The sequence below is a fragment of the Pteronotus mesoamericanus genome, unplaced genomic scaffold (genome assembly GCF_021234165.1).
Source record: "Pteronotus mesoamericanus isolate MK-2021 breed Mesoamerican mustached bat unplaced genomic scaffold, CSHL_Meso_final scaffold_85, whole genome shotgun sequence".
NCBI classification, from domain to species: Eukaryota; Metazoa; Chordata; class Mammalia; order Chiroptera; family Mormoopidae; genus Pteronotus; species Pteronotus mesoamericanus.
Window position 1 is genome coordinate 30,173,395 of NW_026555329.1, and position 17,692 is coordinate 30,191,086.

Sequence of the window (17,692 nt, forward strand, 5' to 3'; positions counted from 1 at the left end):
TGAATAAACCCTTTGTAATGGCCTTTACATTTTCTTAAAAAGAAGGGCATGGAAAAATAAATCTATATAGCAAAAATGAAAAGTTAATCACTAGTAAACTCTGGGAAACCGTTGAAAGAATTTTTAGTGAAATGCCTGTTTCTCTACCTTTAAGAACCAGCTAACAAACACAAATGCATTTTCTTTCTCAAAGACATGCCCTCAGTTATGGGATATATTAAATAATTAGACTTTAAACAGTATAGAGGAGAATTTTTTTCTGATACTTGAGTTTTACTAAACATGTTTAACAAACAGAATGTCACAATAAATCACAACAGTGAAATGGGGGTGAAATGGAAATTAGGTAATACCTAGGTTTGTATGGCAATAGAAATGAATAACAGTAAGTCAGCTCAATCAGGCAAAGGCATTAATTAGCTAAAGACATATAACTTCATGGGCACAAATGAAAAGTGGTAAGATCAGTGACAGTTATTTTTTTGCAGAAATACAGTGCACTAGGAAGGGCCTACTTTGTATTTCAATGTTGAAAAAATCATGAGTTAATAAAATATTAATGTTAATGTTTGATGAAGGGAAAATATTACATAGGTTGTTATACTAGTGGAATTTTCTACTTACAGAAATATTTAGTATAATGCAACCTTTCTAAAATACTCATGTTATTAATATGTTAAATATCATATATCAGGATATTGAAAATTTTAGAACTCTATATAAGATAATAAAAGGGAAAAAACATAATTCATGTACATAATAAACCTGATATGATAAACCTTAAAGTTATAGCAGGTCTTATTAAACATTTATAAGTATAATTTTGAAGAATAGGAATTTGACACCCAATAACCTATCCAGTATATGCAAATGTAAGCATAAATTTATCGGTACCTTATAGCATTATATAGCTTTTAAGTATTTCATAATATATTGCTTCATTACAAAATTCCATAGATGAGCAGTTGAGTGAAAGGACGAAAAGATGAAAGAAAATTAGGATACTCATGAGATACCATGAGCTCAGTCACAGACGGAAGTTGATGATGGTAAGAAAGAGAGACAAATCAGGACTGCAAGAGAGAAACCGGAAGGAGAGGAAAGGGAAGACTGCAAGAGAAGGGAGAGAGAGAACCCTGGGGTCAGGAGAAGGAAGTGAGGGTAGGCTGCTGTTGTAAGTGCTTATCGAAGAGGCCTTGTTTTACAAATAGCGGTTAACTTGTAAACGCACTATTTAACCATTTTCAATTATTTCATTTTAAATGCTAATTGAGTGTGATGGTTTGATTTTTTTTTAAAGTTGTTGCCTATTTGTCCACTTTATTTTGGAAAAGATGTTTAAATATTTAATTTATCTGAATCCCCCCCAAATTTCCCCCAGAACATTAACTGTGGAAGAAACCCTGTGATCTCCTGAAACACCTAGTTTTTGAGCAATGGTTTGGCAGACAAATTGATTCACTGAATGACTGATAGGCTGAATTCATTTACCTATTAGAAGAGGTTATTCAAAATGGCTTTCTGGACTGATGTGGAATATACTCAGTGTAATTTCAACTTTATTGAAACTATCGTCCTTTTTATTTTATTTTTTGTTTTTTTTGGCTTACAGAAAGCTGCACTTAATATATACAACTGTCATACCATCCCCATAATCAATGCCATAAACCTATCCATCATTTCCAAATGTTTTTTCCTACTCTTTTGTTTATTATTATATTTTTGTGCTAGAACACTAAACATTAGATTTACCCACTTAGCAAAATTTTTAAGTATACAATATAATACTGTCAACTACAGACACACTGCTATACAGAAGATTTCAAGGACTTACTCATCTTGTACAGGGAAATTTTCTACACTTTGACCCCAATTCACACTTCCCCTCTTCTTCCTTCTTTTCATCTTCCTTCTCCTCCTCAACCCTTCATTTTTTCTTTTTCTCTTCTCCAGTTGTTCTTGAGTTATGTAACACTTTTCGAAAAAGAGATCAAATAGATTTTAAATATCTAATAGCAAATGACAAGGTAGCCCAAAGAATTATTTTTTGGTTTTTTATGAAGTGAGTATTTGATAGACCCTTAGCCAATTTGAGGAAATTGGGCTTTCACAAAAGCAGCCTTTCTTTACTTGGTTCTCTCAGAGAACTTTGTTTTTATCTATAACAACATCTATCAAATGTTATCTTCTTTCAGAATTTGTTTAGCGTATTCTCTTTTTGAAAAGCATTGCAGTGTAAGTAACTGCAGACTACTTGTATATAAGTATGTCCTGTATCACCTAATACAGTGCCTTGCATATAGTGCATAATAGGTTTTTGTTAAATTAAACTGGATAAATGAGTGAAGATCATAGGTACTAGAGCTGTAAACAAGTATCCGAGAAAACTCAGTCTCTATATAAAATGAAACAAGGGGGGGAAAACCAGGTGGCCAGCGCAGGAAACATAGAATTCTAATTACCTAGACGTCTGAATGTACACCTTTGCTATCCCACGGTCTTACCTATGCTGGTGTTCTCCATGGACTTTCTGAAGTAAATCTGCAAAGTTAGTTTTTAGATCCCTGGAAGCTTTATTGAGTGGGTGATACGTGCAAGCATCATGGGCATGGAGTAGGATAGGCAAACAGTGTGATGTTCCAAGCCCTAGTCACAGCAATATGCTTTTAAATGGTTAAAATCTAAGCATAAATTATAATAATATACTATTTTCAAAATCTGTAATCTATAATAAATAGTTTTAGTAACTCCATGATTCTATTTTAAAATATCCACATACGGAGTGTTCATTATATGGCAACTTCCAAGTGCTTATGTGTATAAACCATTGAATCTTAGCTATTACCCTTAGCAGCAGAAACTCTGTTACCTCCATTCTACTGGAAAGGGGAAGTAATTTATCCAAATTTATATATCTAATGAAAAGTCTAGGAAGACTAGGTCCAAAACTCATCTGAGTTCTACACTAGGCTGTATCCAACCGGAGAAGACAATTTTAAAGAAGGTACAAAGAATAGACTGTTTGTATTAACATTTACCCAATTGGAATGACTACCTTCAAGTATTTTCTTCTACACATGAATCTCTTCTGTGGTTCTGTGCTGTAAGGATTTGGTCATTCAACATTTGAAAACTTAATATGTCATTATTTGGGGATAAGTTAATTTTCAGAAACATATGCCTTCCCCAAAATTAAGCATTGATTATATAAATGGTGTGAGACATAAAAAATACCCAGAAACATAAATATAATATGGCAATAAATAGGTTCCTAGGGCCAAAATAATTTTCTCCTAAAAAGATATAAGAATGTAGAGAAAATAAAGAGGCTGATTTTAAACACTCTTATGAAGAGTTTGCCTCCTGTCCATTCTCCAAGCTTTAGAACTTGATCCAGGTTGTATAACTAGGAGAAGTTCTGACCTGTATCAAGATATTGATTCAGTTACTTAAACAATGACTAACATTACAGAGGTTATGTCTATTTCTTTCCGATAAACTCCTACTAGATAAATATATTGGTTAGGGTAATTCTGACCTTTGAAGTTTGCAGCAACTGAGGTTCTGTAATTATCAATGCGAGAGATAGCTGACATAATCAAATTATCCAAATCAATAAAGTTATTGGTGAAAATGAAAAATATGTCTTTTATTTTACGGAAAAAACTAAATGGACATTTTGGCCAAATGAATAATTGCCATTTCTTAGGTTGTTGTCCTCATATGTATGATTAAAACTGGATCAAGACCATCACATCCAGTTGAGAACAAACAAAAAAAGGAAAAAGTTAGTAGAAGGCAAACAGCATGACCAAAAACAAAAATTACATATATATATACACATACACATCACTTCTGATCAAATGTTATTGCCTAGAATTTTATCATAATACTTCACCATAGTGAGAGAGATGGAGAAGTATAGTTTCTATTAGTCAGTCAGTTAACACTTGAGGAGCACTATTACTAAAAGGAAGAAGAAAAAATGTATACTGAAGCTTGGTCAGTGTTCCTCTGGCAGTGCAGTCTCTGCATACACTTCCTTCCACTCATGAACACACTTACCTCCTTCCCATAGGAGATAATTCAAAGTCCCAATAAGTTAGCACATTCAGCTCAATACCTAGTATCACATGGAATTCTGTGCATGTGGATATGCTTTTTCCTAATATGGTTCCTTAAAATACAGCAGAATACTAGTTACTTACTCTGTATGATTCTTATCACTGCCCAGATAACTAGTGTACGATGCTGGTGTCTTCTGGATGACTCAAGTAAAAACTGACGTTTGTAAAAAGAGTAAAAATTACAGAGCAATTACTGATCCATGGTATTTACCACAATCCAGCAAGCAAGAAATACAAAGACCCCCTATTCTTTGCATGAAATGAGTTTCGTAGTTAGCCCATCAGGCCACTGCTGATCATGTTAGTTCTGTAGCCCTTTCTGACATATCTGAAGGGTGTGCTTGGGAATAAACAGTTTTCAGAGAATGTTGTTTAGGGTACAGGTTTAGAGCCCAAAAATTGCTTCAGGATTTATAGCAATTACAAGATTTCTGCAGACTAGGCTTGTGGTTTCTTTGACAACACAAACAATATCAACAATACTTAGTTGACGTCTCATTATTTTTTTTCTATTGAGTTTCTTGTGCAAGCAATCTTAGCCCTGAGATTTAGTCTACGAATTATTCTTAAGTCCAAAACCTTTTATATATTTACTGGGTTATAAATGTAGTCTGTTCTTCTTTCTCTCATACTGAAGGTGATTTGCTTGAAGACGTTGCTGAAAACACAGAATTCAATGTTATAATAGTGGATCTTACTCATTTTCTAGTTGTTCATCTGCATCTGATGCAAAGGCTGCTAGTTATTCACCAAAATTCTGTCCACTCATTCCATTGTGAAGTTTTGTTTTTACTTTTTGCTGCACTTACTGGGGTAACATTGGTTAATAAAATTATATAGGTTGCAGATACACAGTTCTATAATGCATCATCTGTATATTGTATTTTGTGCTCACCACCCCAAGTCAAGTCTCCTTCCACCACCATTTATTCCCCCTTTACACTCTTCTACCTCCCCCGACCCCCTTCCCTCTGACAGCAGTCACCATACTGTTTTCTGTGCCCACGGATCCTTTTTTTCTTTGCTTAATCACTTCACCCTTCTCACCCAGCACTCAGGTTTTATTTTATGAATGTCTGCCCAGCCAGGGACTACAAATTCTCAGACCTCCTTTGTATCTACAGAGGACTTAATGTACAGTTAAACACCTTTTTAAATCACAGTTCAACAACCAACAGAGTGCACCTTAAATATCATGTGAAATAGAATTGTAGTTAAATAGATTTAGTCAGAGATATACCCAGGATTCATTTTTGATTAGAGGAACACATTCTTATAAATGTTTATAAGCACCCTTAACTTTGGCATTCAGAAATGGTATACGCTCATTGTAGGCTGTCATTTCTGCCCCGTTCTCATATCATCCAAAATCTTATTGGACAGCAAAAGGGACAGCTAAACTGAGCAACATTTCACTTTTTGCTGGGATTTTAGAAGCTCTGATTTCTTCTTAAAAGATATCTCTTTCATTGTGCATCATTATGAACCTGATCGTTTTAGGGAGTTGCACTGTAAGGTTATTAATTCTTACTACTATTTGATCTTCCATAATTCTGAGCTTATATAAATAATGTACCAGTTAAATTCCACAATGGGATTTTATAACAAATTAATTAGTAATATCACAGAAGAAGGCACATTGTTAATTATATCCTAAGAGTAGCTATCTCAGAAGATTTCTAAGAGAAGATTCTTAATGTTTTTATATATAAACCATTTAGGATTACATGCTATATCAGTGATTTTGAACCAGTGTGCTGCAAGAATTTTTGAAATATGCAGTAGCTAACTATTTAGTCAGGGGCGCTGACCACTTTTCCCTTAGATTGTCAAATAGAAAAATGACAACAGCCAAGACAACAATAGCTGTTTGATGTGAATTAATCAAAATTATACCTATTTTTTGTTAGATTGGCAAAAAATATATTTTTTGGTGTGCCACAAAATTTTAGAAATTAGCTTATGTATGTCATGAAATAAAAAGGGTTTAAAATTACTGTGCTATAACAAAATTGAATGGTCTAGCTTATATGGTAAATTATGATCCCTTTTTCCATCTTTAAAGATAGATGCAAATTTTATGGAGCATGGTAATGCTGACCACAGTCAATTTCAATTGACAATTATAGTGAAAACAAAAATCCTAGATTAATGTGATATGCAAAGAATTCAGGAATCTAATTTAGATGTGACTTTCATCCAGTTTTATTAAATAATTTATCAAATTCATTGGTTAGCCACTTTTCACTCATGGTGGCTGACAAAGCTTAAAATTGTGCTGTTGATAAAATAAAAATTGCTCACATGCCCAGATCCATTTTTATAGACCAAGTTAAAAAGGTGAATTTAGAGCTGAGAGGCAATAAATCTATAACCAGCACAGCACTGTACTGAAAGTAGGATATAATTTATTTAATATCTTAATTTTAAAATTAAAATTTTAACTTGGAAGTCAGCTATTATTCAGAATGAGTCAAAAGTGTCCTGACATGCTTACCAGCATGCTAATTCTACCACAAAAATAAAAAAAAAAAGTACTTGATATTTTGTCTCACTGGCTCAAATTTTCTGCAAATGCAAATTGAAAGAATCAGTATAAATTTACCATTTTATTTGCACTAACTATATCAGGGCTGGCATAGTTGGAAGAGGGCTATATTTAAACTTACTATTTCACCGAAACATGATTAGTCATTTAAAGTGAATAAGTCATTTTATATTACAGTCACTAATAAGAAGGAAATTTCTCAGTCAAGGAGAAGCTCAGTAGTATGTATTTTTTGACATATTCTAATTGGCCTAATTATCTTAGTTGACTAATAAACCTAATTCTCATTAAAGTTCTCCATAACTTCCATAGTTTCTCAATAAAGGGCAAAATAATTTGGAAGAAATAAATCATATGGATTATTATTAGAAATTTACTCAAGGGTCATAAATCTAAACATGTTAAGGACAGATATTGTTCAGCATAAAATTGTCTTCTAATTCATCAGCATTTATTGTTCTCCATTGAGTCTAAGGAGTATGTGTGTGTATAAAGCATTTTAATTACCTTTTTAATTAGAATAAGTAAAAATTAATTGCATTCAAAGTCAATGCAGTTAAACAAAGAAGTTTTTCTTCTGATTACTGAAAGTGATAAAGGCTCTGACACTAACAAAAGATTACGTGAATTACTTCAAACCATTTAAAGAAATGTAAGGAAAACAATTTTTGTGGAGTTATTTAATTATACTTTAACCTTTTAATTATAATTTCAAATGGCCTGGCCATTATCAAATATGTTAATAATAAGGTTAAAAGTTATGCTATTGTATGATAACAATAAAAAAGAAAACAATAATCGTTTTTATAGATCAAGTTAGTATGACTTCGAATGAAAATATAAGGATCAAATAATTGAAAGCATAATTTCCCTGAGTGGCAAATCCATTTTTTTAATGGTAAATTTTTCTGTTAGTAGAGAAGAAAGTAATTAAATAATTCCTGGACACTTGGTAAAACATATCAGTCTGCACCCAGGAAATCCCTGTCTACAAAGTATTTCTGAAATAACGTGAAAAAGAAAATTGACTTATGTTGACCTTCTTTTATATGCTTTATTGTTTTACATTTTAAAAAAGAAAAACATATAGCATTAAAATTGTATCTCCCATTTTAACATTGTTGTGGATAAGTGGAAAGTGTAATGATGTTTTTTGATTTATTTTAAATACTGTTTTTAGAGATCATTTCTAATGTTCTGATATAATTCTTCTAATTTTTAATGTAACTTTAATGCCTTCCCCCCTCTCTCTTAAAGCTTCTCCATGGGTTGATAACAGCCGAACTCCAAACAAAATTGACCTTTATGATGTACGCAGAAGACCATGGTAAGGATTTTAGGTAGTCATGAAAAGACAAAATACACAGAAGAAAGTTACTTCTTTTTTTGTGAAAAAGTTGGAGGGAATCTTTCTATTGTCAGGGTGAATATTGTCTAATTATTTAGAGGGCTCAGCTTTTTTAAAAAAATTTTAATCAATATATAAGTTAAGGGTAAATGAAAATGATAAATTCACATGGGAACAATAATGAATATTGTTGAAATTATCAAATTCATTTCAAATGGACTACTTAAGTTTTATATTCAAATTTATCTTCAAAACTCTTTTAGCTTGTGGTGATTTCTACTGAAAGCCCCCAGTTGCTTGGAGTACAGCCCTAATTGAGCTTCAAGACTGAGTGGGCAGCAGTGTGTCTCTGGCACAGTGCTAATGGGAACTGGCCCCAAGCAGTAAGAGCGGCCCCTTGTTATAGTGTTATTGCTTAGGTTTATTTCTTTAAGAAGAAGTATTATTTGTTTCTCACTTCTAAAACAACTCATTTTCCTAACATAAAACTAAAAAAGTTACCTGTAACTCATGATTTCACAACTCATATATTTTGAATATTTTCAAAAATACACTTAATGTGTGGATGTATCTTTTTTGAATGGGTTCACATTATATAGCATACACTGCTTTTGCAACCTACTCTTTTCATATCAAAACCATTGAGTACCTATTCTTAAGAGACACATTTGACATTATTTTAAAAGAATGACTCTGAGGTAGCTTATTTAAGAAATCCCCTGTTATTGAAAATTTAGGTTATTTTTAACTTCAGACAAATTCTAAGGCATAATAGTTAATTCAAGTAAATGTATTTAAAGCTTTTAAGATGCCTTGTTAAATGTTCCAGTAGCAGTTGATATGAACACCAACCATGTATAGTCATGCAAGGTGTTAGTAATCCACATATTATGCTTGTTAATATTTCTCCACATGTGGCGGCTGTGAAACAATGTGTTGTTGAGTGGAGGCAAAGATGACAGCACCACATGGTTTGGGTTCAGGATCCTGTTGCTTTGGGGAAACTTAGAAGCAAGGTGTCAAACAAAAGAGGCAGACAATATTCTATCCTCTGATCTTCCCACCAAGAGGCACATCTGGACCTTTTGTTAATGTGCTAGACATGAGGTAGATTTGCCTTCTATTGGAATATTCTAGGACCCCTTTCCCTTACCTTCTTATAGAGACACAAACTTGGGTGCAAGTTATAATCTCTGTTTCATGAACACAAAGTCCTTAGTAGACAGTTACTGTGCTGGATGTTGTCTGTGAACTACTTGACAGGCTATGTGTCAGGCTTTTGCGAAGTTAAATTTAGAGTTATGAATAAAGAAGCATTAGAGATAAGTAGAAAGTTGAGCTCAGATTCAGTCCTTCCAGGTGGAGAAATTAGGTCCCTGTGCCCAGTCACTCTGTGGTCAGGCACCATAAACTTTGGGATCATTCACCTGCTGTTCCGTTTCTCTCTACAGTTCCTAAACCATCTGAATAGAGCTTTCATATGGTCTCTTTTAAATGCAAATTTCTAAATCTGTATGGCTGGGTTGATTTGGGAATCAAATTAAATGAACTCCCCAGGCGATTCTTAGATACCAAAAAGTCTGAGAGCTGCCACTGGGAACTCTTGGTAATAACATTATATATTCTCCTGTTTTTAATTTCTTTATTGTCTCTTTTGTTTCTCTTCTGTTGATGTTGCTCTTCCTTTCTTTTTTTTTTTACTCTTCAAACATTTGTCTCCATTTTCCCCGACACCACTCTCTCCTGCTCCACCCACCCCACCTCACCCCACCAATCCTTCCCTACTTTGGCTTTGTCCATGGGTCCTTCATACATGTTCCTTGATTTGACCCTTCCCCTTCTTATCCCTGTTACCCCCTCCCTCCTTTCCTCTCATTACTGTTGGTTTGTTTTTTTTTTCAATGTTGCTGGTTATACTTCTGTTGCTTATTTGTTTTGTTGAGTAGGTTCCACTTATAGGTGAGATCATATGGTATTTGTCTTTCATCCCCTGGCTTATTTTGCTTAGCATAATGCTCTCTAGTTCTATCCATGCTGTCACAAAGGGTAGTGGCTCTTTCTTTTTCTGCTGTGTAGTATTCCATTGTGTAAATGTACAATAGTTTTCTGATCCACTCATTTACTTCTTGGCACTTATGTTGCTTCCAACACTTGGCTGTTGTAAATTGTGCTGCTATGAACATTGGGGTTCTTTTGAATTGGTGTTTCAGGATTCTTAGGGTATAATCCCAGCAGTGGAATCACTGGGTCAAAAGACAGTTCCATTTTTAGCTTTTTGAGTAAATTCTAAACTGTTTTCCACAGTGATGTTGCTCTTTCATGTTCCCAGACAATTTACATGTATTTTATTTTTTGCATTTAAAAATATGTCACAGCCTTATTATTATTTGTTAATATTATTATTCCATAGAATGTGTTTTAAAACATGTGGTCAACAAATTGAAGTTCAGGATTTTTTTTTCTCAAAAATGTCCTTCTAGAAGTAAAGTTCTTTTTCTCTTAGTATCAAAACACATTTCTGTATCTTTTTAAATGAATATCTGAAAAACATAATTGAAACATTATGCCCCTGACAGGTCTACTGATATATGAAATATAGCTTTTTAAATATTGACAATGTAAATTTATGAATGAAAGAGCACAAGCACAGCATTGTTGACTGAGATAGAATGTAAGTAGGTCTGTTTGGAAAATACTGTATCTCAGAGATCAGTAAATATCAGCTTGACAAATATCAGTGTCTGATAATTTGAAAGAGAAAATATATTTATTTGCTATTTGTGTTTCAGGTATATCCAAGGAGCTGCATCGCCTAAAGACATGCTTATTCTGGTTGATGTGTGAGTAGTTAAATATTACATATTTATTTGTATGCTGAGAATGTAGGGTGAATTTATAGATAAAAGTAATGTCTTGGGACTGAGAAATGATTGATCTATTGGGGAAAAAGAACAAAGAATAACCATGATTATTATTATATCCAGACAAAGAAACTATTGACAGCAACAAAACAATCAAAAAATTATTTTATTCAAAATGAGAAGAATCTGTATTGGAATTGAAAATTATGGCATGGCATGGTTCTAAAGTATGAGCTTTTGAAAAATTACTCATTTGCTACTAATTTTTGGCTTTATAAATTAAAATAACTTTAAAGTACAGAGTTGCTAAAACTAAACAGTTCTTGCTATCCATCCCATCCTCCAAATTATAATCATTTAGTTAGCACCTAGTAATTAAAGATTCAAATAACTTTGAGGTTTTTGGCCACAAAACAGAAAAAGATTAAATGTGTTAAAGGTCAATACTGGGACTTTCTCAAGGAAATGCTAATGTATGAGAAAGAATTCCGGGATTTTTTTTATTGGCCATTTTATGTGTACCATTGCTTCAAATTAAGCAGTATGTATGTGCACATATGTGTGTATAATCCTCTAATGAAATTGAAGATGAAATGGTAAAACATAGAAAAGAATATATCCTGCTATAGAGATTTTGTTTTTAAGTGTAATACCAATAAATAATAACAAAGTATAAAATGCTTTGATTATTTTCCCTGAGAAAATCCAGTGTCTTGTCAGAAACTAAATCTGTACCACAGGCTTATATCAACATTTGAAAACTTCTCCATTTTAACCTAAAGTAAACAGCTTCAAAAACCTTATAACCTGGCCTGAGAAGAGAAGATAAATGAATTAGACAAATATAACTTAAATATTAATTCTCATTTCATTTGTTAAAATGTATTTAAGCCACATCTTGTATTAAATTATTGTGGAATCTATAGCATAATTTAATCCTTGATATTCTCAAGTATAAATCTATATGGTAATTTAATATATTATAATCCTATTGGATATATGATAATTTCCAGAAATAATTATTCAAATTAAAATATTTGGAACGTAGCCCTGGCTGGTGTGGCTCAGTGGATTGAGCGCTGGCCTGCGGGACCAAAAGGTTGCTGGTTCAGTTTCCTGTCAGGGCGCATGCCTGGGTTGCAGGCTAGGTCCCCACTTGGGAGCACATGAGAGGCAACCGCACATTGCTTATCCCTCTCTTTCTCTAAAAATAAATAAATCTTTTTTTTAAAAAAATAAATAAATCTTGGCATAGAAAAAATATTTGGTACCCACATTGATATCCCAAAGCTGAATATTTATATAATATTAAAAATGTCATTTTAAACTTTTTCAGCATAAATATTTTGAGTGTCTCATCACATATATAGTGTCATAATATAGACTCAAAGATGGTTAAAATGTGTTACCTGATCTCAGAGATAAATCAAATGTATTAGTAAAACTAAACCGTATGTACAAATAACTACAATAACATAGACGGTAGTAGAACTTCAATATGCCATAGCACTAAAAGAGTCCAAGGAGAGAGAGCACTTTGATTTAAAGTGTCAGGAAAGACTTCATTAATAAGCTAAAATTAGAATTTAATTAGCATACATGGGAGGGGAGAAGAAAGAGAGTGGAATTTCTGGTGGAATAATGGACAGAAGCAAAGAGACTTAGGTGAAAACACAGGAGAAACTATCTTGAGGAGGTGGTGGATGGAGACAAGAAGGACTATAAAAGCTGCTGAATGAAGTGCTGTTGAGATTGTTGGCTGTTTAGTGGGTAACTATGAACTATGAAATGTTGTATTAAGGTATGTTTCCAGAATTTCCACCTGTTAACATGGGAAAGAGAGGTGATAAGAGCTGGATGCGGTAGTTTTTACCCTAGTCCAGAGTCTGCAGGTAATGAAGGCCAGAGCCAGAGTGAAGAGAGGATGGAGAGGAAGGCACTGTCTTGGGAACACTGTGAAGTGGAAGGAAGGAGGAAGACTGTCTGAAAGGGAAGAAGATTGAGAGGGAGGGGGAAATTGGATAACTAAGACGGTTGGTGTCAAGAACATAAGTAGGAAAGAAAATTAGGTTTGGGAGTAATTTGTCTTCTCAGACATTGAGCCTGTAGTTGTTTAACAAGTAGCAAAGTGTAAAACGGGGAGAACATTGGGAGCTAGAGATGTAGAATTGGGGGTAAGTTGTCTAGAGTTGAGCCCCGCAGATAAATGAGGTTCTCACGGAGGATCGTAGAATGTGTAAAGATGAGACAAATGAAAACAAATCCCAGAAAAGATCTACTTTGGAATACAAACAAGGCATTTTGTCCACAAAAAAATCTGTATTATCATAATTGTTATGCTGATTTATAATTATCAGTTTAATAAAGTCAAACTATGGGTTCCCTTGGGCAGTGACTTTATCTGCTAATCTGAAGAGGTTAAAAACCCTCACTGATGATTTTGCTAACTAAGCTGGTATTCAGTATGTTTCCTGAATAAGTGAACATGCCATGCGCATCCATATCTTCTTAAAATTGCCATTTGACTTTTAATTTTTATCATTGTATTTAGAAATGTGTACATTCTGATGCTGGTATGAAAGAAAGACAAGATTATTTATACTCTCTTAAAAATATGACTTTTATTACTACTGATTTTTTTAAAAACAAAATTATTTGAATGTTATATACAGGTCTAGAGCCAGTGCATAAACTGCTTTTAATTATAGTGTCCTATTTTTATTAAATATGTGGTCATTAACATGCATGGACCCATTTTTTTATAGGAGTGGAAGTGTTAGTGGATTGACACTTAAATTGATCCGAACATCTGTCTCCGAAATGTTGGAAACCCTCTCAGATGACGATTTTGTGAATGTAGCTTCAGTAAGTATAAGATGACTTTGTTTCTGGTGAATTAAATCAGCAATTTCTAGCTCCTTCTGTCCTTCAATGCTCCATAGTGTTTTGTCATACATAGGCTGAGATATCTCTCACTGAGCTGTTCCGATCTTGTTACTAGTTCTCCTATATTTCTACACCATAGTCCTTTTAGAATATCTGAGGTTTTACTCATGACTGAAGTTACTGATGTAATGAATATGAAGGAAAAATATTACACATACTCTTCTTCACTCAGAGAAGCTTAAACAGGTGACATAAACCCTTCTACTAATTGATACCATTCTAACTCCTAATAAGTGGTGTTTTTTTCCTATTTAACAAGAGAACAAATAGATACTTGACTTTCTTCTTTTAAGGTTTTATTTCCCCAGAACCATCTTAGACCTTCCTACTCATAGAGCGAACTGAACTCTGAATGAAATGAAACAGAACAAATTGAGTTACCATGTCTCATTTTAATTCATAGAATTTAGGCAAAAAAAAAAAGTCATGGCTCTTTACTTATGTATATAATCTCACAATTGAAATGGATATATTCATAGAGGTGAAGGTGAAGGAAGAGGAATTTGTGTATTGAACACAAAAGAGTGGGTCTGTCTCTGAAACCACTGACTGGGAGGAAGAAGTTAAAGCAGGTGGCCTGCCATGGATTCCCTTCACTGAGAGGGTAACCGGGAGGCGGAAAAGGAGACTGGGAATAGGCCATAATCCCTTGTTAATTAGAGCTCCAGGTAACTAGATTGATGCTATTTCCTGAGAGGAAGAGGATTATTCCTAAAATGCTTTTAGTGTGATACCCCTGACTAAAAGTAACTAAACTAAAAGTACATAGTGAATAAAACCCAGAATCAGCAAAGTAAGAATCCCTGAAAAAAATGTCCATAGGAGCTAGAATCCTCTGGTTAATAAATTGGAGATATTTTCTAGTTTAAATAGTCCTGCTATACAAGGAACCCCACAGACCTGTTTCTGAGACCTTTTTTTTTTCATCTGGACAAGAGGAGTGTCTCCAATATAGTAAGAAAGAACCTGTTCTGTGTTTTCTGTGGCTGCCCTACAGAATAATACAGACTGGAGAGCTTGAACTACAGAATTAATTTTCTCATAGTTTTGGAGGTCAGAAGTCCAAGATCAAGGTGTCAGCAGAGTCCATTTCTCCTGAGTCCTCTTGGCTTGTAATGGCCACCTTCTTGCTGGCTCTTCAAACAGTCATCTCCCTGTGAATGCACATCCCTGGTGTCTTTTCCTCTTTTTATCAGGACACCAGTCATATTGGATGATGTCCCTAACCTAACTGCCTCAGTTTAACTTAATCACATATTTGTGGACCTTATCTTCAGATACTGCTACTTTCTGAGGTACTGGGTTGGAACTCCAACATATGAATTTCAGGGGACATAATTCAACCCATAACACCTGGGTTCCATTCTCCATACCTACATCTTTTTCTGCTTTTTCTGAACCTTTAGGAAACCTTAGCTTGTCTGTATCCTTGATATTATTTAGTTAAACTTGATACCACATGAATCTATGATTCACATCAATCTCATTTCACATTCTGACCCTGTGTGTTACCTTACCAGTTATTCAACAAAATGCAGTGCTTTATCTCTCAAATAAAATAATCAAAAAAAATTGTCACTTAGTTTCATTTCTACATAAACATATTGTTTATTACAAAGACATTGTAATGGTTACTAACAAAATATGTTTGACATAGCAAAAGGGAAAGTTGTAAAATATTAAATTCAGTACAGATTTGGCATATCTGATAAAATTTATGTAAAAATAGCAGATATTAATGTGGTTAATCTCTTAATCTTTTTCCTGATCTTCACTCATGGATTCAAGAGTAAGTAAAGTTGGACACAATCCCAGGAACTCTACCAGTTAAGGAGTGAGGAGGGAAAGGAGACCAGGGAATAAAGGAAGGAAGCTAATTAAAGCATCTTAGTATAATTTAGAAGAGCCAAATTCTATCCTCAAACTATTCCAGAAAATTCAAGAAGAGGAAAAACTTCTGAACTCTTTTTATGAGGCCAGTGGTATCCTAATTCCTAATTCCTAAATCAGGTAAAGGAGTTATCCTAATTCCTAAATCAGGTAAAGGCACGACAAAGAAAGAAACTATAGGCCAATATTGCTGATTAACATAGATGCTGAAATCCTCAACAAAATATTGGCAATCCAGATCCAGCAATACAAAAAATAAAATCATTTACCATGATCAAATGGGATTCATCCAGGATGCTATGAATATTCACAAATCAATAAATGTAATGCAAAAACAAAATGAAAGAAAAAAATCACATGGTCATATCAATAGATGCTGAAAAAGCATTTGATAAAGCACAGCCCCTACTCATGATAAAAACACTCAGCAAATTGGGAGTAGAGGGAACATACCTCAACATAATAAAAGACATATATGAGAAACCTATAGCCAACATCATACTCAAAGGGCAAAAACTAGAAGCTTTCCCACTAAGATCAGGAACAAGACAAGAGTGTCTGCTTTCACCACTTTTATTTAACATAGTACTGGAAGTTCTAGCCCAGTGATCAGACAAGAAAAAGAAATAAAAATCATCCAAATTGTAAAGGAGAAAGTAAAACCGTTATTATTTGCAGATGACATGATAGTGTACATAGAAAACTCTATAGGGTCCACCAGAAAACTACTCAACCTAATAAGTGAATTTGGCAAAACAGCAGGATAACAAGTCAATATGTAGAAATCAAAGACATTTTTGTAATCCCACTTACTATAGTGATAAGAAAAATAAAGTACCTAGGAATAAAATTAACCAAGGAGATAAAGATCTGTATTTGGAAAACAACATAATCCTGAAAAAAGAAATTAAGGAAGATACAAATAAATGGAAATATATACTTTGTTCATGGATTGGAAGAATTAACATCATTAAAATGTCTATACTACCCAAAACAATATATATTCAAAGAAATCCCTATTAAAATACAAGTGACATATTTTACATATTTAGAATAAATATTTCAAAAATGTATATGGAACCAAAAATGACCCCAAATAGCCTCAGCAATCTTGAGAAAGAAGAACAAAGTTGGAGGGATCATAATACCTGATCTCAAACTATATTACAAGGCCATTATAACCAAAACAGTCTGGTACTGGCATAAAAACAAACATCAATCAATGGGACAGAATAGAGAGACCAGATATAAACCCATTGTCTCTATGGTCAATTAATATTTGACAAAGGGAACAGGAGAATAAAATGCAGTAAAAGTAGCCTCTTCAATAAATGGTGTTGGGAGATCTGGACAGCTATATGCAAAAAAAAACAAAAAAATTAAACTAGACCATCAACTTACACCATACATCAGAATAAACTCAAGGTGGATAAAAGGCTTAAAGGTAAGACAGGACATCATAAAAGTCCTAGAAGAAAACATAGGTAGTAAAATTTCAGATATCCCACTCAGCAATATTTTCACCAGTATATCTCCTAGGGCAAGGGAAATAAAGAATAAACAAATGGGACTACATCAAATTAAAAATTTGCTTTACTAAAGAAAACATCATCAAAATTAAAAGGGAACCAACTGTATGGGAAAACATATTTACCAATGATACCTTGGACAAGGGTTTGATCTCCAAAATAATGAACTCATATGACTCAACACAAGGGAGACAAGCAATCCAATTAAAAAATTGGTAAAGGACCTGTAGAGACATACATGGGACCACGGAGGACATACACAGAGCCCAGAAACACATGAAAAAATTCTCAACATTGCTAGCCATCAGAGAGATGCAAATTAATACCACAATGAGATACCACCTCATGCTTGTCAGAATGGCTGTCATTAAGTACTGGTAAGGTTGTAGAGTAAAGGAAGCCCTTTTCACTGTTGGTGGGAATGCAGACTAGTACAGAAACAG

General features: G+C 33.7%; 1 protein-coding gene across 3 annotated transcripts in view; it reads left to right on the top strand.

Annotated features, from left to right (window-relative positions):
- CACNA2D1 (calcium voltage-gated channel auxiliary subunit alpha2delta 1) overlaps positions 1 to 17,692 on the top strand; it is a 551,478-nt gene that overhangs the window by 333,556 nt on the left and 200,230 nt on the right. For all 3 annotated transcript variants that reach the window (XR_008528338.1, XR_008528337.1, XM_054564312.1), the window contains exons 8-10: positions 7,933 to 8,002; positions 10,813 to 10,863; positions 13,650 to 13,749. Coding sequence is in view for 1 of the 3 variants with exons in the window: in XM_054564312.1 (XP_054420287.1) it covers positions 7,933 to 8,002; positions 10,813 to 10,863; positions 13,650 to 13,749 (221 nt within the window). In the remaining 2 variants the exon portion in view is untranslated. The remainder of the gene's footprint in view (positions 1 to 7,932; positions 8,003 to 10,812; positions 10,864 to 13,649; positions 13,750 to 17,692) is intronic.